Genomic DNA, 22,768 nt, shown 5'->3' with positions numbered 1-22,768 from the left:
CTGTACATGTGCAAACATTTTAAAAATTATTGTTTCCTACCTAACAACTATTTACATAGCACTTACATTGTATTAGGTATTATAAGTATTATAGAGATGATTTAAAGTATATGAGAGGATGTGCCTACGTTATATGCAAAATTTATGCTATTTTTTATCAGGGACTTGAGCATCCATGGATTTTGGTGTCCATGGGAAGTCATGGAACCAATTCCCCAGGGATACCACGGGATTGACTACTACAGGTTAAATCACTGTATTCTAGCACTATAATATTTTTAGTAAGAATCTGTAATAGGTACAAAAGTGTTTCTGTTTTCAATGTAAGGTTATTTTTAAAAACTGTTTATTTTGAGATAATTGTTCACATGCAGTGAACCCTTTACCTAATTTCCCCTGATTGTTACAGCTTGCATAACTACAGCATAGTATCACAACCAGGAAATTGACATTGATAAAATCCATCAACCTTACTCAATGTGGGTTTGTTTTATTTTATTTTTGTTATTTTAAGAATTTGTCTGAAAGTCCTTGTTAATCTCATGAATTAAAGGAATTGGTGCTTAATTTTTTTAGCTACAGAAGTGACTGTCAAGAGAAAAATACTTCTTAATCCTTTAATTTTTTTGCAACTTTTTGAAGGCAAAATATGTGATACTTCTCTTTGGTGTTGGAATCCTTAGCTATATTTCAGAAAGGCACTTTCCAAAAGATGTTGATGGTAGAGCTGTCATTTCTGTTTTTGGATCTAAATTTAGATTATAGCATGTCTGTAAGATTTCCTATCAGCTGAAATGGAAAATTATTAGCTTAATATTCCTGCTAGGATTTTATCCTTATATGAATGATAGCTATGCATAGATAGCTGTGTCTTGGCCTTACTTTCAGTTTCACAGTCTCCATAAAATGCAAAACTGACTCAAGATCCTTAACATTCTTCTTAACAGCATCCCCTGTATCTATAGTATATTTCCTCTTCACTTCATTCCACCCTCCTATCTCAAGTTAAGCATTTTTATTTAGCGTTTTTTCAATACTCATTAGTAAATTCTTAAAACTATAGCATTTTCCAGTATCCTGTAGTAATAGCTACCACTTATTGGATACCTTTATTATATTTACAGCAACTCTACAATGCAGTAGTTAAACACACCTATTGAACACGTGTGGAAACTGACAGTGGGAGTTATTAAGTAACTTGCCAAGGTCACATAGCTAGGTTTGACAACTGGGACTTAAACACAGGTCTACCATGCTCTTTTGACTGTTCTTTTGTCAGCTTTCACTGTGTAATTCACTCAGTTACTCCATTATCGTAGGCATTGGACATCTACCATGAAAGGCAGTTTGAGAAGAGAAGTTTGATAGGCATTGAGGTAGAATCCCCAAGACTTGGTGATTTGCTTATCTGGGAAATAAATAGATAGGAAAGGATAAAAGATAATTTCCAAGCTTATAGTCTGAGTATCTAGGTAGGTTTTATGATTCTCTGAGTTGGAAAATCAAAACTTCAGGAGGAAGAGCAACTTTGAGAGAGTAGGGCAGGATGGGGAAAAGGTGTGTAAAGGGAGTTTGTATTCATGTATAAAGGGACTAAAATGTTCTGATTGTGTTAACAACTTTCTGTAAATTTTATGTGAAAGTACTCAGCCTAAGTAAAATGGCACGTGATAGGCCTGAAACATACATTTAATCCTATTGATTAAAATATCCTCTTTACTCTGTAGGCAAGCACAAAGTACATTTGTTTTTCTGCCCTTTCCAACCTCCTTTTTAAAACTTTCATGACTTACTGCTGTATTACTGAAAATGTGATGTAAAATGTTAGGTCCCCCACTTTGCATCCAAGAGAATTGTATCTCAAGTTAAGCATTTTTCATTACCCATTTATGTAATATTGTTTCATCCAGAACATGATCCAGACATGTTAATGTGAAAGATACTGTGACTGTATACAAGGCAGTCCACTTTTATTCCAGACAAATATCTTAAACAGTTAAAATACCTGTTTCTTCTTTAAGTATGATTTAAGACACTATTGTAAACTTGAATTCTTTTAAAATGTTTCTTTTTTGATTATAAAAGTAATACACGATCATACAGACATGTATAAAATAAAACAAACTGACAGTTTGTTGATAATCGTACCATCTACAGACAACCATGGTTAATATTTTAGTATTTTCTCTTTACATTTTATTTTGCAGACTATTAGTGCAACTTTTTAGTCATTTTTAATTTACTTATAATCATTTTCCCATACTGTTAAATATTCTCTAAGTATGTGATTTATATGAATTTAGATTGCTTACAATTCTTTGCCCTGATACTACAGTATCTCTTTCAACATATATTTTCATCTCATAATTTCTTTTGGAAAGCAGTTGAAAGCCAAATGCCTGGTTATACATAACATGAATATCTCAAGTTTTTAGAAAGGAACCATTTAACACTTCATCTTATTCAAAAAGTTAAGAAGTGATAGAAAGGTACCATTTTATAACTCCTATGAACAGTATTTTTTATTTTATTTCTTTAGCAAGAAAATGATATTGGGAAGAAACGTGAACTCAAGGAAGGATCACTGTGGTCAACTAAAGAAGAAATATCTGTGAGAAACGTTTTATTAATTTTTTACAGATTTGGCTTACAGAGACTGTCATCTCATCAGTTTTTGTCATTTTACATTCTTTGGATTATTTCTCTTTCTTAATTTTGGCTTACTTCATGATTGTGCCTAGAAATGGGTCGATCATGTTATTATTATTATTATTATTTCTTTCATTTATTTATTTATGTTTGTTTATTTTGAGATGGAATTTTGCTCTTGTTGCCCAGGCTAGAGTGCAAAGGTGTGATCTCAACTAACTGCAACCTCTACCTCCTGGGTTCAAGCTATTCTGCTTCAGCCTCTCAAGTAGCTAGGACTACAGGCATGCACTACCAGGCCCGGCTTATTTTGTACTTTTAGTAGAAATGGGGTTTCTCCATGTTGATCAGGCTGGTCTCAAACTCCCGACCTCAGGTGATCCGCCTGCCTTGGCCTCTCAAAGTGCTGAGATTACAGGCGTGAACCACCGTGCCCGGCCTGGATCGATTATATTATAACCATGATGCAGTGAAGAGTATAGAGAGAAGCCAGGGTATAATTCCCTGCCTTCTACTCCTTAGATATGTGGCCTTGAACAAGTCATTTTCACATTTAAGAACCTCAAATACTCCATAAAATGAGGTTGATGCTTTTCTAGCAGGATTTATATCAGATAGAGTGATGGGTGGGAAATATTTCTAAAAGTTTAGGCTGTTCTTAATAATGTGCTGTTTACATTCTGTCACTATCAGATGAACCTTTTCTTCTGACTTTCCCCATTTTTTTTTTCCTTTTTGACTGCTTTTATCTTAGACCTATTAGCAACTTGCATATTAATTACATAGTTACAGCAGTTAAAAGAACTAAGATGTCAGCCTTAAGCAGCTGTAACAATGTTGATGTGTAACTGACTAGTTAATAGTAAATGACATGAAGCCAAGAATCTCATCCAGCAATTGAAGGATAACAGGAAGGACTCTTCAGGCGAATTTAACAGCCATTAATCTTGAATTAAAAATGGCTTGTCAGTTAATGAGATAGTATGTCCAGAATTAATGATTGACTTTTTTGAGATATTAAGAGTAATAAAAAATACAAACTATTGACAATCCCAAAAGTTTAAGAAAAGTAGATGAGGATCTGTAGAACAGGGTATATTATAATCTCAGTGTACAATTTTAATGAAAAGCAGACAATGCTGAGATATTATGTCAAATATATATCTGGAGGTAAATTATTTACTGAGATGATATTTATTAGAATAACTACTAGGTTAAAAATACTTCACAGTTTTTAGCCTTCTATCACAGATGAGTATAAATGTTTCCAAAGTTAGAGAGCATTTGAGTAAGTAATTTTCTGATTTTGAATTAGATATGATTTGATTCCAAATACAAATTCAGGTATGAGAAATAAAACATTTTTACTAATTTTTTCAGGTATTTGAACTTTTTTCTATAGATTCCCAAATGACAAGTGACTTTTCTTTGTTATTGCTTCTCTTTCTTACCTATCCATCTTAACCCCATCTAAGAACAATGACAAACTTCAGGTTGATAGTGAGATGCTTCCAAGAAAGCTGTTATTGACTGAATTTAGATCACTGGTGATTGAAAACTCTACTTCCAGAAATCCATCTGGCATAAATGATTATGGTCAACTTAACAATTTCAAGAAATTCAAAAAGGTAGGTATTTCAGCTGTATCACAACAGGTCAGTGTTTGAAATGTTTTTAGAGATACCAATGATGCTAAACAAAAATAAAAGCAGTTTATGTTGAAAACTGATATTATTTCTTCTACTTAAAATGCTTAAAAAAATTCTTCTAGGAAGGACATGAACTTACAGTTAATGAATATATTGAACACCTAGAATGAAATAGATTTCATCAAGATTGAATATTTTGCAAGTTGCTGTTTACCTGGTTTTCTCTACCTTAAGCAGAAAGTTTTTGTTGATAATCACAGGATCTTCTCTGTTAGTCTAATATTGGTCTACAACTACCCTAAGAGGGTTCTTTAGCTCAGGACTTTATGAAGATTAAAATGTATTTAAAATAACTGAACATATTTAATAATTCAAACTATAGTCTATATTTATGTATAAAACACAATATAAATATGTATGCTGAGTATGATCATCAGACCTGAGTTTCTGCTCATTAAGGAACTGATACTTATTTTTTTGGTAATGGTTAAAAAAAGACTTCTATCCAGTAGGTATTCTTTTGTTGTCTTACATTTGCTTCTTGCTCCAGACCTACTTCTGACTGCTGACCTTTACTTATCCATTTGATCAGAGTACAGTAATTACTCAAAAGTAGTTTTTGTGGAAAACTACTTTCCTCTGTAACATGATCTTGTCATGCCTATGAGGTAGTAGAGGTTTTTCTCTCTACTGTGAGCATTTAATATTAACATTTCACAGTTAAATTAGTTTCCTACCTACTATAATAGTATCTAAAGGGTTCTGAACTCCATTTGATGGGAAGAATCTCTTCTACTTAGAGCAGAAAATGGAAATATCTTCCAGTTAAATGGCACCACGATACCTTTTTGTTTAATACCCACTTTTTCTCACCCTGTATCTGAGGTTCATGAATAGCACAAAGGCATTCTTACTACATGGTTACTTCATGTTTAATATTGTGTTACAAGATCTCATAAAATTCAAAATACTTTTTTTATAGTTTTACAAAGAAACAACAGTAATGTTTACTATTGGCACAGAGTGGTGTATTAACAATTGAAGAAGTATGAAGTGATATAAATTTCTGGAAAGTGGTTTGGAAATACTTAAAATACTTAAAAATACTGCTATCCTTAACCAAGTAATCTGTCCTGAAACTGTAGAAGAAATCCAATTCAAAATTTCTATAGGAGGGTGTTTAACTGGATTGATACTAATACAGGAATTTGTCTGAGTTTTTTGTATCTCCGAGTCATGCTGGGCCTGGTGGCTCACACTTGTAATGCCAGCACTTTGGGAGGCCAAGGCAGGTGGATGTCTTGAGCCCAGGAGTTTGAGACCAGCCTGGGCAATATGGTGAAACCCTCTCTCTACAAAAAAATATAAAAATTAGCTAGGTGTGGTGATGTCTGCCTGTAGTCCCAGGTACTCAGGAGGCTGAAGTCGGAGGATCGTTTGAGCCCAAGAGGCGGAGGTTGCAGTGAGCCAAGATTACACCACTGTGCTGGGCCAGGTATCAGAGCCCCAGCACTGGGAAGTGGTCAACTCATGGGTTGGTAAAAAGAATTTACCGACAACAGTATAGATTTGAAAAAGGAAAGTTTATTAGAAAGGAAGAACACTGCAGAAGAATGCAGAGCAGCGCCTCAGCGAGAGGACTGAGCACACCATGGCGGATTGTCCTTAGGAGCATTTATGGACCTTAAGGTGGGAGTTTGGGATTGTAAAATGAGTTTCAGCATGGCATTCCAGAGATGTATAAAAATTTTAGTTACTTATAAAAGTTGAAAGAGGCCTGGAATCAGAAGCTGACTTTAGATACTGGGGAAGTTTGATTACTTCTAAATTCCCCACATAAGGAGTTTTGCCTCCGGTTAGCCTGTTTGATGGTCACCAGTTGGTCTTTGCTCCCTTCTAAATTGCTAAGAGAAGTTTTGTCTCTGGGGCCTTTTCAATGGTCACCAGGTGATTTTCTCTCTCCTCATACTGCACTCTCCAGCCTAGATGACAGAGTGAGACCCTGTCTCAAACAACCCTCCCAATCAATGATATGGTGCTTTTTAAACTTTTAAAATACTGCTTAGGGGTGAAAAGAAATTTAAAATTCTCTTTCTACTTCATATGTTGGAATTTTAAAAGCATGTTACAAATACTAAGGAACTGTTACTATAAACAATGGTATTAACCAATAAGTATTAACAATGATCTTGATAGGCATTTTCACATGGAATTTGCGTTTCTTAAAGCACCTCTTTACTTGTAAACAATTAAAATATCAATTGAAAGTGTAAATTGTTGGCATCCCCAACATCTCCTGCTAGGACTCTGTGAACTGGAAAGTTTTGAAAAAGATTTAAATTTTCATCAATATTAGAAAGAGCTTAAGCTTTGAAGTCGTTAGAACAAAATACAGTAGTGCTGTAAATTGTAGTGTTTGTGTTCATCTTGAGTTGCTCTAATTGTTAAATGATAAGGTAAGGCCATTTTAAAATAAAAACTCCAAATTAAAAGTGTTAACTTATTTTTAATACATAAATCCCATGACATGTCCAGATCTGTATATAGTAATAACTATAAAAGATAAGGGCGAAAACAGATGGGTTTAGAACAGAGTTATTGCTCTCTAACTTTTATTTGTAGAATATAAACATCTTTAGCACTTATGCATGATTTACCATCTTTGCTTTTTAATCTTTTTTTTAAAATGGTCATCTTTGTTTGTTAATATGTTTTATCGTACTACTTTTATTATTCAATAGGTCACATATCCTGGAGCAGGAAAACTTCCACACATCATTGGAGGATCAGATCTAATACCTCATCATGCTCGAAAGAATACAGAACTAGAAGAGTGGCTAAGGCAGGAAATGGAGGTTAGTAGGAAGTGAGGCCCAGAAATTTGTTTAAATTGCACTTTGGTCCCTTATGGTGGCCTTCAAGCAAATTCTTCTTAAAACCAAATTAAAATAAGTGACATAAAGTCATTCATTCAGGAAAATCCCTGAGTTACACAGCATTAATCTATACCCCTCTGTAACACTGCTTTAAAGGAATACTAAATTTACTTTTGTTTTAAAAAAAAAAAAAAAGCGAGACCTAAGAAATTCAGTTTACATCCTAATGAAAAGGGGGAGATAAAAGCCACAAAAATTTAAGGAAAACTAAAAGAATGTGGAGGATATTACAAATATTATCACTTAAATAGTATGTCAAGGGACTGGCCTTTTTAAATCTGGAGATTGTGTTTTAACAATTCTGAAAATTTCTCATTTGTTTTCTTGAATGTTAGTTACCTTTTTGCTGTTTTCCCCATTATCTCCTTCTGGAATTCCAATTTAATGTATGTTAAATTTTCTTTTCCATTTGCCTTTCCTGTGTATTTCATGTCTTTGTTTCTCTGGGTTATGTTTTTGGCAACTGCTGCAGATCATCTTCCAATTTACCACTTCTGTCTTCAACTCTAGTTGGCATTGCATCCATTCATTTATTTTCTCATTACTGGAAGTCTGTTTTATTTCTTTCTAAATCTTCTTGTTCCTTGCTCTTTTTCAAGCTTCCCCTTTTATATTCTTTGCCTAATGATACCATTACTAAAATGTTTGATCTGTTTTCTGCTCTTACAGTACCTTGTTTTCAAGTTTGTACTTTGTGTTTTGAATATGAACCGATTGTTTTCTTTGGAACTCAATCTGTGAGGTTTTCTTGAGTCTTAAGTTCAGGTTTATTTCCCCTAGAAAAGGTATGTTTTTTATCTTCCAGTCTTCTTCTACCAGTATGAGACTACTTTAAATTAAAATATCTTCTTGTGATTCTTTGAATCACCCAGACAGTTAGTATGTATTAATATTTGGACCAGAAGACTGAGTGAATGAAGGCCAGCTTGTCATTAGAAACTTCAAATGAGATTTTTATTTCTTTCCTTCACTAAGTGCCAGGATGAAGATGGGCAAGTTTCTTTGCTAGCTCCTTCTGTGTTGTAAGGTTTATTTCTCTTTCTTCCTTTAGTGCTGGGTCTTTTATTAAAGTCACCATCTTGGGTTTTCTTTCGTATCACTCATACCCCATATAGACATTAAAGCAGAGTTCAGGTTTTTCATGACTTGCAGATACTCACAGGGCAAGGCAAAAGCTGACTGTGGTCCTTGCTGATCTCTCAGGGTTCCTTGTTTTGCTTTATAGTTGGTGTAGTGTAATTCGCTTTTTAAAATGCTTTTCTATCAGTTGTTTTTAAAAAGGGTTATTTAGGAAAGTCACCCATGAAGTAGAGTTGTTAAGGTCATTCAGGATGCTTATTTTTAAAAAATGAAAGAATGGAAATCACATCCTTTCTCCTTTCCTTTTTTAAAGAATAAATTGGCTTTATTACTTTATAACATGTGCATTCCACAGAACTATGGTAGTACACAAAGAATGAAGATGTGAAAACCTAAAGCCCAGAAATTACCTGTTTAAACAGTTAAGTGAACAATATTCCAGATATCTCTTCATTGAGGAGTACTGAGAGGCAGGGACAGACTGGGAAGGAAGGGAGACATCGATAGGAAGAAGTTAAAATGAAGGCATTGCTGAATTTCTATAAATGTTTCTTCCCTCCAAGATATTTTGTGATATCTGTCTAATATTAAGGAGGAAAACTATAAAAATCACTGTAAGTCGGATTTGGTAGTTGTTTTAAACTTCATATTTAATTTCACATATACAATTATTTGTTGGCTCCCTACAGTGATTATTAGTACTTCCTCCCACCTAGCTTCCCTCACCTTATGCCAGTCCTATTTGTCCCCTTTTTAGGTGACTTGCATGACCACAGCCATCTTTCTTAAGCTTGAAAGCCAGTAACAGTCAGAATACATCTCAGTGTCGATCATTCTCCATTAGTTTTTCCTGACATATAGTATGCTGTTTTGATTTGCAGGTGTAATTCTCTTTCTCAGGAAACTTTTTTCTATTATATATTTTAAAATATTTTGTATTTGCTGGGCTCTCTACATTTAAGACATAACTATCGTTTTATTGGATTACGTTTGTCCTCCACATCTATTTTTTCTGCATTCACTGTGGTTTTCTTAGGCTCTTTCACTGTATCAAAAATTTACATTTCAGGTGTGTCTGTAATGTTTCTCACCAAGTATGTGACCTTACGCAAATTACTTAATGTCTCTGTTTCCATCTGTGCAGAATGAGAATAATAGTAGTACCTTTATTTCACAGACATATGAGGGAGGATTAAATCAGATACTACATATAAATCATTTATAACAGTGGAAAGTGTTAGAGTGTTAGCTATTTCTAATTTATTTAATTCTGAAAGGCTGTTACTATGGTTCTTTTACTTAGCATTTGTTCTTTTTTCATTTCATTGTTCTGTTAACATCTAATTTTTTGTCATTATTTCATTGCTTTCATATTTCTATTTTGCTTTTTATTCATAGATTATTATTTCCTGCAGATTAGTTTCTTTATCTGTTTTCTGCATGTTCTGTTCCAGTATCCCTTTCCTGTTTTTGTCTTCACTTGGGTAAAGGGAAATGTCTTATCCAGATACTCTGTTTGCTACGTAGCAAATAAAGGATCATATGCCATCTTATGCAGGGATTACATTCAGAAGCAAGTTTCTGAGACAGAAGTTGAGTATAATCAAAATTACTTATAACATTCTTAACTTGCCCATAAGAACAGAATTCAGCCAGGCGCGATGGTGTTGCTCATGACTATAACCCCAGCACTTTGGGAGCAGGAGGATCACTTGAACCTAGGAGTTCAAGACTAGCCTGCACAACATCTTGAGACCCTGTCTCTACAAAAAAAAATAAATAACTGAAAATTAAACAAAAAAACACAATAAATTAGCTGGGCATGGTAGTGCGTGTGCCTATAGTCCCAGCTACTCAGGAGGCTGAGGTGGGAAGATTGCTTGAGCCTAGAAGGTCAGTGTTGCAGTGATCCATGATTGGAGCCCCTGCACTTCAGCCTGGGTGACAGAGCAAGACCACATCTCAAAAATAATAATAATAAATAAAATAAAAATTAAAGAACAGAATTCCCTCATGCCTCACTGTCAGCATGGCATCATGCTGAAACAGTCAATGGCACATGGCATGTCCCATCTAGTTTCTGTTGTCTGAAGACATTGAATCTGGGAGAGGAAGGGCTCAGCTGGAGCTGTGTGCAGCTTGGGCTAGCTGTCTCCTGGGATTTTAATTAAATGTCCTGTACCAGGGAGTGTGCCCTAGTTAAAAGAGAATAACCTAGCATTATTGGGTGGTTTACCTAATTTGTTAGATCCTTGGAGCCTATGTGTTTGGTCAGTGTCAACCCCACTTCTTCACATTCTATACCATTAGTCCCTTCCCAGCAACCTACTAGCAATTGTTTTCCCTGTTGAGGCTACCTTTTCCCCAAATTTGGGGCATTAGTAAGAACCCTCAGGTTTGACCAGTTCTGTAGCGCTTTTAATGGATTGGGACAGTATTAGGAATCAGCTGCATCAGAATCATTTGGTTCTTTGCACAACTGCACTTTTTAAGTGTATGGCATGGTTTAAACTCTTTTCCTTCATTAATTAACATAGTCAAGTTTTGTTTGATTAATTTTAGATGGGGAAGAAGTTGAGAGAATGATGATACATCATACATCTGCTGACTGTTTTCTATTTTTTGCTTATTTCATTAGGAATTAGATGGACTGTGTTCTAGATGATTTCACCAAATCACTTCTCTTTTTGCTAGAATCGTTTTAGATGCTATTGGTAGGACTTACTCTATAACAGACTTGACTTTCTTTTGCTGCATGGCTACTGCTTATTTATGTAAATGTTCTGTACTGCCATCTCATTTCCCTGTTGGCTGCAGCTATTCTTTTTCTATATTCCCTTCCTATTTTTCTTTTTCATCCCTTCTTTCTCTGCCTCTGCTGCAGACCCACCAGTCTTAGTTTTCATAATCACTGCATCAGTTCCTGAAGTTCCCTTGAATTTAGGATATTTTCATTGTGTACATCAAACATAAAAATTACTTGAACTGTATCCAACCTGATTTGAATTTGAAAGACTATGAGTAGTAGTTATTGCAGACCTCTGAAAAATGCCAGTAATATGAGGCATTTCTGTTTCTTAATACTATTTTATATGTTTTTACTAAAATATATGAAATAAAACTGCCTTCTCCTCACTGTTTTTTCTTTACTATGCTACAACTTTAAAATTATTCCCCAGGAAACCTCTAAGAATATTTAGAAAAATGATACCAGTAGTTATTTTGACAACTGTTTTATTAAAACTATGTCTTCCCATTTATGTTCTGCTATCCCTATTAGAAAATCTGAAAAGATAAGATGTAATTTTATTTCACTGTCTGATAGAAAAATCAGTCTGTAAGATCGAATCCCTGCAAGTCACTCATGTAGGCTTGCTCTAGAGATTCAGAAGCCCTGAGGCAGCCTGGTTAAGAGCTGGTGCTCTTAATTAGCTAGACCTGGTCAAATCCCAGCTATTCCATCTGAGTTCCCTTATCTTCTGCAGGTTACCTAAGTCTCTGTTACCTCATTGGTTAAAATTGAGATAATAGTATAATAGTAGTAATGAAGTTACATGAAAATGAAGTGAGATTATATATATATATATAGAGAGAGAGAGAGAGAGAGAGAGTGTGTTTAAGATAGTATCTGGAAGCGTTCAAATGTAAGTTAGTAACAGTAAAAATAAACACAGTAAGTCCTTACTTAACATTGTCAATAGGTTCTTGGAAACTGCAACTTTAAGCGAAATGACATAAACAGTATTATTTCTCATTAGTACAACAAAACAACATGATTCAAGGACCTGCTGATTGTCATCTCACTTACAGTTGCAGTTTCCGAGAAACTATCGAAAACATTAAGTCAGGACTTACTCTATCTGTATTTAGGGAACTTCTGGTCTTTTAGAGAGGATAGGGTGCAAACATAAATAATTAAACAGAAGGTAGAAATTGATAAGCATCCTGGGAATTCTGTAGCTGAAGTTTTAGGAGAGTTCTTCATAGCAGGCATTGTTTTTTAAAGAAGGGGATCAGGAAGCCTTTGCTAAAGAGGCACTAAATAAGTATTGAATGAATGTACCTTTAAAGATGATTACATGTGGGAAGAGGGAAAAAAAGGAATTAACTTCCTTGGCAGAGGGAGAAACGTGAACAAAAGCAGATAAAAGGTCACAGAATATTTATTAGGAGATGATTCTGGGGTTTCATTTTGGTTTTGCTTTTTTCTTTTTTGTGTGATTCAGTTTTAACTGGTATACAGAGCCCACGAAGAGGAGGTTGAGAAGTGATTAGGAAAGTAAAATGGAACCAGGTTATGAAGAACCTTGCACATTTCAGTGGGTCAAATGCAAGGGTTTGTGTTTTCCTTGGTAGGTGGGAGAAGTCACTGAAGGGTTTCAAATGGCATATGATAGGGACATAGCTGGACTTTAGGAAGATGCACTCAGCGCAGGGAGTTTTTGATTTTGACTCTGTAAGGTGCTGTAGTAGTTTAGTGAGTTTGTATTTAAAAGGACTTTAGAGGAGAGGTAATTTAGCAGCAGCCTCTAAGCCCTGATTTGGGACCAAGAACACAGGAGCCCCTTTAACTGTGGAGCTCCTGTAGTTGAAGGTAGAGTAAATGTTGCCCTCTTAGTCTCATCAGTGGTCTGATCCCCAAGCACTGAAATCTCGTTTAGTAAAAGGGTTTTGCTGGAAAGAGTGTTTAAAAACTCAGCAAGCTAGCAATATACATTGGTTGTCTTTGAGTGGAGATTGGTGGGAGAAAGCTGTTTAATTAGAGCTCTTTTGTAATAATACTAGCATGGAGTGAAAATATAGAAGATCTGTTAAATGAGATATTGCAGAGGCAAGAACTCATAGACTTGGTGACCTCCAGGATGTGGAAATCTCTAAGATGACAGTGACCTATCACTATAGCAATTCATTAACTATATATTCACCACTGAGCAAATGTTTGATATTATGTTAATTTTGACAGGTACAAAATCAACATGCAAAAGAAGAGTCTCTTGCTGATGATCTTTTTAGGTAAAGTTTGATTCAGCTTTCTCATGTACCTTTGAGAGATGTATATAAAATTTAGTTCTGTTCATAGAAATTAAGAATTTGTTTCTTGTGTCCTCATAGACAACTAGTCCCTTCACCTAACATAAGTGTTTATTTTTATTACTTAAGCACCTCTCGATTGGGTTAATTGAATATAGCATCGAGGTTTGGGGTTAAGTCGTATTGTAAGATACTTAAAATTTGTATGGGGGCATTCAGGCAAAAAGACGGTTCCTGAATTGTGTAAAACTGTCGTGTAAATTTGTGAGATTTTTCAGCTCTGAGTAGAATTATGATTGAGTTTTGAATTAAGACAAGTAAAATGCCAGACTATTTGTTTAGTTTTTATTGGCACATGCATAAAAACAAAAGGCTGGATTAGAGTTTCACAGCAGGTTTTTTATGGGAGGTTTTAGAGTTGTACTATGTGATTATAATTTAATTCTGATTTAATACATTTTCAGCATTCCTGCAGACCTAACAAACCTATTATAATAATTGCCTCTGAGATACTAATAAAATACTGTAGAGGTAGATATCAGCTAGGGGAGAGGAGTATTTTCCCAACTTAAAGACAAAACGAAGAAATACTTTTTGAGTCTGTTTTGCAGCCAGTTAGATTGATTCTCTAATTTCATACTTGAGAGTATAAATTGCTGGTAAAAATGTTGACAAACAGGCTGGGTAATCCCAGCACTTTGGGAGGCTGAGGTGGGCGGATTACGAGGTCAGGAGTTCAAGACCAGCCTGGCCAACATGGAGAAACCCCGTCTCTACTAAAAGTACAAAAATTAGCCAGGCGTGGTGGCCTGCACCTGTAATTCCAGCTACTCAGGAGGCTGAAGCAGGAGAATCGCTTGAACCCGGGAGGCGGAGGCTGCAGTGAGCTGTAATCACGCCACTGCACTCCAGAGCCAGACGCCGTCTCAAAAAAAAAAAAAAAGGTTAACAAACAATACTGATTTGTCATTAGTCGAATGAGATAAGTTGTTCAGCCATATTTGTTTAACTGCTGTAGGAGAAAATGTTGTAAAGTGCTAATTACATTTAAGTAGATTATGCTCTTTTATGCAGATGATATGCTTCTATGAAGGGGAGGAATGGGGATCTTTGAAGCCATAGAGAAAGAAGTATAAACATACCTTCATTTTTAAACTGTTTTCATTAATTATTTTAAAGCTTTACAGGATTTTTGTTATTGTTGATTTTTTTGTTTGGTTTTTACCATATTTTCATCAAAGCAACATCAAAGGGATAAATGAAAATAAAAATGTCAGTGATTAATATCTGATCCTAAGGACAAAATTGTCATTCCTATCCTATTTGCCAAAGTGTGACTACAGTTTGAAAGTCCTTTACCTTTAAAAGAAATACTATCCCTTATCTAAATATCATTTAACCCCATTTCTTTCTTTGCAGATACAATCCTTATTTAAAAAGGAGAAGATAACTGAGGATTTTAAAAAGAAGCCATGGAAAAACTTCCTAATAAGCATCTACTTCAGGCCAACAAGGTTATATGAATATATATAGTATATAGAAGAGATTTAAGTTACAATATTTTATGGCCTACATTTATTAAATAAAATGCACAAAACTGATTCTTTTGTGTGTAACAGTTACTCTGTTTTCAGGCTTTGTCATTGCATGTTTTTATTTTTTTTTTCATTTTTCAATGTGTTTTGTTTATTAAATAGTTATTTAGTCACAGTTCAAAATTCTAAATGTACATAAGTTAAAGACTAAAGTCACCCTTCCACCATTGTCCTAGCTACTTGGTTCCCCAGAGAAAAAATTCATGATACTCATTTCTTATGAATCTTTCCTGGGATTTTTGAGTCCTATTCAAATTCCTATTTTAAAATAATTTCCTACACAAATGATGGCATAACATATACTGTGTTCTACACCTTGCTTTTTTACTTAGTAGTTTAAAAATTATAGGAATATCAATATATTTTTTATTATTTTTTCTTTTCCATTTTGCTGTAGTCTTACCTAAACTCTAGTGATCCAAACAAAATGGCTTCAGTGGTACAGATGTCACCTACATGTTGTTCTAGTACTAGAAACTGAATGCCATGTGGAGACTTCATCAAACATGGGTTTAGTTTTCACCAGAATGGAAAGACCTGTATCCATTTTTGGTGGTCTTACTGAGCTGGGTGTGTGTCTGTTTTGAGCTTATTTAGAGTCCTAGTTTTCCTACTTAAAAAGTAGAAATGGTGAGATTGTTTTCTTTTTCTACCTTAAAGGGAGATGGTAAGAAACAACGAATGTCTTTTTTCAAACTTTATTGACAAGTGATTTTCAACTCTGTGTTCGAGAATATATTCATGTACCTGTGATCCAGCAAGAAGGAAGCTCCAATCAAGAATCACTACAACTGCTTAGTTGTCTGGAGAATGAGAAATGGAACAGTGAGGAATGGAGGCCATGTTTCCATGACTTCCCTTATAAACAGAAGCAACAAAAGGGACAAGAGGTTGGCCTCTACATCACTCTCACCTTCCAAATCTTGTGGAAGTGCATCTACTTGCCAGAACCAAATTAAACTTACTTCCAAGTTCTGGCTACTTGCAGGTGGAACTCCAGCTGCAAGGGAGTTAGGGAAATGAAGTTTTTTTTTTAAAGCTTCTCAGCCTTCCTAGGGAGCAGAAATTAGGTGAGTCAATCTGCAATTTCTGCTATATGCATTGAGATAAGTTAGATTATTGAAATATTATAGAGAGTTATGAACACTTAAATTATGATAGTGGTATGACATTGGATAGAACATGGGATACCTTAGAAATAGAATTGACAGGGCATATTAATTGATGAAATGGAGTCATTTGAGTCTGTTAATAGCCATGTATCATAATTACCGAGTGAACCTGGTGGAACATATGGTCTCCATTTTACAGTTAAGGAATATAATGGACAGATTAATATTGGTCTCTGTCATGCCCACAATCCCTTTCTAAGACTGCCCTACCTATAGCAATTTTTATATTTGTCAGTTTATGAATATAATGAATGAGAGTTCTGGTACCTCCTATCTTTACAAATATTGGTGGTGTCAGTATTTTTCCTTTTAACCATTCCAATGGGTGTGCAGTGATGTTTCATTTTGGTTTTAATTTGTATATCCCTGATAACTATAATTGGGTCATAGAAATTCTTTATACATTCTAGATGCAAGTCTCTTGTCAGATATATGTATTGAGAATATTACACTTAGTCTGTGGCTTGACTATTTTCTTTATGTCTTTTGATGAATAGAAGTTTTAAATTTTGACAAGGTCAAATTTATTTTTTTCTTTTATGTTTTATATTTTTTCTCTCCAATTTAACCCCAAGATTTCAGGTATTCTGCTTTATTATATAAACTTTATTTTTTATATTTGTGATCCATCTTGAATTGATATGTATGTTGTGAATTACGGATCAGGGTTCTTTTTTCCCCCATACAAGTATCCAGTCATTGTAACACTGTTTATTGAAAGAATTATCCCTTCCTCATTAAATTACATTGCCATTTAGTAAAAAATCAGTTAACCATAATGGTGGATGTGTTTCTGGACTTTCTGTTCTGTTACATTGAAATGTTTGTCCATCCTTGCACTCACACCACACTGCCTTGAATTACTGTAGCTGCATAGATGCTCCTTAAGTTGGGATAAACGCAACGTAAGTTGAAAATACTGTATTTTAAGTCAAAAGTGCATTTAATCCACCTTAACGTACATCATAGCTTAACCTAGCCTACCTTAAATGTACTCATGACACATTAGCCTATAGTTGGGCAAAATCATCTAACACAAAGACTGTTTCATTGTAAAGTACTGAATAGCTCATCTAATTTATTAAATACTAAACTGAAAGCAAAAAACAGAATGATTGTGTAGCTACTTATTAACATACACAGCTGAAAGCACACTGTGCCTGAAGAATGTTTGAAGCATTGCACAAAAATTGCAGCATGACAGGGAATACTACAGCAACAGGATTATCAATTTCCCTACTGATTAGGCTTGAGTAGAAGCATTGGTTGAAGGCACTAAGGGCACTGACACTGCCGGTTTAGCAGGAATAGTGTTCTTCACAAAGAGCAAGAATCAGTTTTTACCCTCCTGATGCTGTGGCTGACTGGGAGCTGCGGCTTGCTGCTGCTGTCCAGCATTGCAAGATTAAGTATTGTATGGGCACATTACTAGCCAGGGAAAAGAACAAAATTCAAAGTAGGCTTTCTGTTGAATGTGTATCACTCTTATACTACCATCTAGTCAAAAAATGGTAAGTCAGGACTATGTAGGAAGTCTAGAAGTCTGATACATCAGTCCTCTGAGCATGTCAATTTCTATCCCAAGAATAGGCTAGAATTATTGTGCTGAATCTAAAAATCAATTTGTGAAGAACTGACATCTTAAAAATATTCAATCTTCCATTCCATGCATGTAATATGTCTATTCATTTACTTCGATCGATCTACTCTTTCCACATTGTTTTGTAGTTTCACTGTAGAGGCTTGGACATCTGTTTTAAATCTGTCCCTAAGCATTTTTTTGGTACTGTAAATGATACTTTCAAAAAGTTCATCTTGCAATGATTTATTTCTTCTATATGAAAATACAATTACTTTTGGTGTATAGAATTTGGATCCTGTGAACTTGCTAAACTCACCTATTCTGGGATTTTTTTTTTTTTTTTTTTTTTTTTTTCCCCGCAGATTCCTTAGGATTTTAAGTACACAATCATGTCATTGGTGAATACAGGCAGTTTTACTTCTTCCTTCCAATTGTTTTTGTCTTTTCTTTTTCTTACCTGTTACAGTGGCTATCAATGCAATGTTAAATGTCTGTATTTTTTCTCTCAAGGAGCTATAGATGTTCTGCCTCTAGTAGTTTCAGTAGTTTGTGTCTTTTAAGGACTTCATATTTTCCAGTAAGTTGTGAAATGTATTGGTATAAAAGTTTATAGTATTTGTGTTAAAATGTCTGTAATATGTCGTGGAGTCTCTTGTTATCTGAATCTTGTGTTCTTTAGTTCTTATCTAGCTAGAGCTTTATAAATTATATTAAAATTTTTTGAAGAACATTTAATTTCATTAATTTTTCTCTAGTGTATGTCCTTTTTCTTTTATTTATTTATTTATTTATTTATTTATTTATTTATTTATTTATTCATTCAGACTGTGTCTCACTGCCACCCAGGGTGGAGTGCAGTGACCCCATCTGGCTCACTGCAACCTCCGCCTCCCAGGTTCAAGCGATTCTCCTGCCTCAGGCTCCTGAGTAGCTGGGATTACAGGCATGAACCACTGCGCCCGGCCTCTCGTTTTTCTATTTCATTGATTTTCACTTTCCTTCCTTCAGCTTACATAGGGTTAATTTGCTCTTTTTCCCTAGTCCATTGTAGATCATTGATTTTAAACCCATCTTCAAAACTGAGTATTTAGAATTTCACTCAACACACCTCTTTAGCCGCATGTGATAAATTTGGTTACCTGGGTGATCTTTTGGCTCAAAAAATATCCCAATTTCCCTGTGATTTTTTTTCACTGACATATGGACTAATTTCCAAATATTATTTTTCCATCTACCAAAAGATATAATAGTTAATTCTTATTTATTTCTATATGTTACTATTTCTAAAATTCCACTGTGGTCAGAGATCATATTCAGTAATATTTTAATCTTTTTAAATGTTTTGAGACTTGTTTTATGGGCAAGCATATTGTTGGCCCGTTTTGGTGAATATTCTGGTTGCATGTAAAAAGAATGAGTATTCTGCAGTTTAGGAGTGTAGTTTTTCTATATATGTCAGATCAGCGGTTGGTAGTGCCATTGAATATCTCTTACATCCTTTCTGATTTTGTCTACTCAATCTCCAACTATGAGTGTGAGTTTGTCTCACCTTAGTTCTCCATTGTCTTTTATGTATCTTAAAACTCAATAATTAGGTGCATATACATTTAGAATTGATATGTTTTCCATTAACTAAACATTTCGTGATAAAATATCTATCTCTAATACTTGTCTCGAAGTCTTTTATTAGTGTTTTCATGGTATGTCTTTTTCCAGTTTTACTTAGAACCTATTGGTATCTTTGTATTTGGATAAAGCTATTGTAAACCTTGTTGAAGTTTTTTATTCAATCTGATGATCTTTGCTTTTAAGTTTGTGGTGCTTAAGCCACTTGTATGTAAATATAATTATTGCTGTGGTTGAGCTGGAGTATATGATCATGCTTATTTTTTCACTGTCCCTTGTTTCTCTTTTTCTGCCTTTTTTTTAGTATTCCATTTCATCTCTTCTATTGGCTTTATAGTTGTACCTTTTACTTGTTTTTAGTAGTTACCATAAGGATATGGATTCTTATCTAAACACACCACTAATTGTATAATGTATACACCTGATAAAAGTATACTTCTGCCTCATACAGTGGCTCATGCCTGTAATCCCAACACTTTGGGAGGCTAAGGCAGGCAGATCGCTTGAGCTCAGTTTAAGATCACCCTGGGCAAATATGGCAAAACCCCATCTCTACAAAAAATTAGCTGTGTGTGGTGGCACTTGCCTGTGGTCCCAGCTGCTTGGGAGGCTGAGGCAGGAGGATCGCTTGAGACTGGGATGTTGAGGCTGCAGTGAGCCAAGATTACACCACTGCAATCAAGCCTGGGAGACAGAGTGATACCCTCTCTCAGGCGTGGAGGGGGGAAGTGTACTTCTCGTTGTCTTTCTGTACAGTGCTATAATTATTTTTTACTCTACATGTCCTAAATCATACAATTTTTTACTTTTTGTTTAAATTGTTTATGCTTAAACACATTCTCAATAGTCAACTGGATTTTGAATAATTTAAGAAATGAGAAAAACACATAATTTTTATTTACCATTTCTGGCATTTTTCTTTCATGTAGATACATGCAGGTATCATGTACCTTAGTGTGAAGAATTTCCACCTTTTGTAGTGCAGGTCTTCTGACAGCATATTTTCTCAACTTTCACATATCCAAAAATGATATTTAAGACTGTCTTCTTGATTGCATTTTTCCTAGTCATGTATTTCTTATCATTGTTCCCTTTTTTCTCCGACAGCTTTTAAACTTTCCTACTTTTCAGCAATCTGTTCGGTGCATAGGTGTGATTTCCTTTTTATCCTGTTTGCAGTGTAAGTTTCTTGGATCTATGGGTTGTAGATTTCTTAAAAATGAAATTTTGAAACTTTTCTGCTTTTTATTCTCCAAATATGTATTTTTCTGGCTCAGTCTTCCTCTCCTTTTGAATTCCAACTATACATGTTAGACACTTGATATTATCCCATCAAGTCTGGCAATTATTTTTTTAGTTTTCTTTATGCTTTGTTAGGATAGTTTATATTAACCTGTCCTCAAGTTCATTGATCTTTTCTTCTCCAGTGTCCTGTATGTTAAGCTCATCTAGTGAATTTTTCTTTTCAGAATGTACTTTTCAGCTATACAATGTTCACTTCTTAGTATTTCTTCTGAGGTTTCCCACTTCTTTAGTGTCATTTTAATATTTTGAACATATTAACTGTTTTAAAGTACTTGTCTGCGATTTCCAACATTTGTATCAATTCTTAGATCTGTTTTGCTTGTTTTTTCTGGTTGTGTCACATTTTCTTGTCTGGACACCCAGTAATCTTTTACTGTGTGCTGGACATTGTTGATGCTGTTGTTACAGTCTGGATTTTGTCTTCCTTGAGGAGTGTCAAGTCTTGTGCTGGCAGGCAGTTCATTTACTCACAGACCTGCTTGATCCTGTTGCGGCTTAGTTTGGGGCAAATTAAGGTACCCCTATTCGCAAGGCATGGCCTTTTTGGGGTTTCAGCTGAACGCTTGAGGTGGTGGCTCTGCTATTTGGCCAGAATTCCAAAGTCTTCCAGAACTGAATACCTTCAAAGTCTCCACTCAACCCCTAACTTATAGCTGCTAATCCCTAAAGCCCCATGGTTTCTCCCTGTACTGTTTAGTATTGTGCCACATGTAAGAAAATTATGCAGATTTCTGCAGCTGCTTCTCTGCAGCTTCCTCCTCCCCAGTACTCTGCTCAGCAAATTCTAGCAGGAACCCTATACTGTGTTATTTTCTTCCAACCAGACATACTCCACTTTATGTTAGTTTGCAAAGTACCTTCAAGCAGAAAGTCAGGGTGATTATGGAGCTCACCGCTTGTTTCTTCTCTTAAAAATCAGTCCTGGACTGCTGTCTACAACTGTGTGAAAACGCTGCTTTATGTATTTTCAAGAGTTTTGTAGTTGATTCTTACAGTAAAGTGTAAGCCCCATTCTTATTACTCCATCATGATTAAAACCAGGATGCCATCCTTTTATTTTTAATTTGAAGGTTTTCATTCTTTTTATGCTTTATCAGTCATCATCTTTACCTTTTTTACCCTGTTCCTTCCCCAAAGACACCATTTCTCTTGAATAACCTGCATGCGGGGGGCAGTGGGGGTTGTTCAAAATAATCAGGGTATCTCTTTAATCCTTATTTCACATACTCTTCAGACTAGCCTTAGGGGACTCAGACCCTTTATCCCCCCACACCAAGGAATGTACACAACTTAAAAGACTGTATGATCAGATCAAAATGGCTCTATGCAACAAGCAGCCTTTGTAACTGAGTTAGATTTTTTTTTTTTTTCCAGATAGTTCCACTCTGAGGCCCAGGCTGGAGTACAGTGGTGCAGTCTCAGCTCACTGCAACCTCTGCTTCCCAGGTTCAAGCAATTCTTGTGCCTCACCTCCCAAGTAGCTGGGACTACAGGCACCCACCATCACACCCGGCTAACTTTTGTATTTTTAGTAGAGATGAGGTTTCACCATGTTGGCAGGGCTGGTCTTGAACTCCTAACCTCAGGTGATCCACCTGCCTCAGCCTCCCAAAGTTTTGGGATTACAGACGTGAGCCACTGTGCCCAGCCCCAGTTAGATTTTTAAATGACATTTACATTCAGTCTAATTTTGTTCCATTCTGGGTTCTCTAGTGTTCCAAATGCTGAGATTTAGTGGAAGTTGCTTTAATAGCTGAATTTATTTAGAAATTTTCCACCACTTCCTATTGACTAATACAACCAACTAAAATTTGATGCCACAGCAATGTATTACATAAAACTTTAGATTTTCAAAAAAGTAGTTGGATATGGTTCACATACTCAAAACACTGGAAGCTGTAATTAAATCTTTTTGTTGTATCATTTGCACTTTAAATCCCCAAATAAATTCTGCTTTGTAAACAGTCTTTCAACATCTGCTAATTATGGACTGTTTGCCAGACACCAAGCCAGGCATCGAGGGATAAGGAGGAGATGCTCACATCATGCTATAACTAGACAAGTATTTAGTGATTTTTCCCTTCCATGAATAGCTAGTCGATACTAAAGTAAAAATGTAAAGTGTTGGAATTATGGGACAGAA

At 35.2% G+C, this 22,768-nt stretch overlaps 1 protein-coding gene across 2 annotated transcripts in view; it reads left to right on the top strand.

Moving 5' to 3' along the window:
* Positions 1 to 14,946, top strand: part of NBN (nibrin) — a 49,946-nt gene extending 35,000 nt beyond the window's left edge. Inside the window, exons 12-16 of one of the 2 annotated variants that reach the window (XM_008001042.3) lie at positions 2,540 to 2,611; positions 4,125 to 4,277; positions 7,040 to 7,153; positions 13,278 to 13,327; positions 14,765 to 14,946. In XM_008001042.3, coding sequence (XP_007999233.3) covers positions 2,540 to 2,611; positions 4,125 to 4,277; positions 7,040 to 7,153; positions 13,278 to 13,327; positions 14,765 to 14,795 — 420 coding nt within the window. In that variant the 3' untranslated portion in view covers positions 14,796 to 14,946. The remainder of the gene's footprint in view (positions 1 to 2,539; positions 2,612 to 4,124; positions 4,278 to 7,039; positions 7,154 to 13,277; positions 13,328 to 14,764) is intronic. The other variant, XM_008001043.3, reaches the window with a different exon arrangement.
* The last annotated feature ends 7,822 nt before the right edge of the window (positions 14,947 to 22,768 follow it).

Source organism: Chlorocebus sabaeus, chromosome 8, assembly GCF_047675955.1.
Source record: "Chlorocebus sabaeus isolate Y175 chromosome 8, mChlSab1.0.hap1, whole genome shotgun sequence".
NCBI classification, from domain to species: Eukaryota; Metazoa; Chordata; class Mammalia; order Primates; family Cercopithecidae; genus Chlorocebus; species Chlorocebus sabaeus.
The sequence above is the reverse complement of the archived record's forward strand: the minus strand, read 5'-3'. Positions and strand labels throughout refer to the sequence as shown.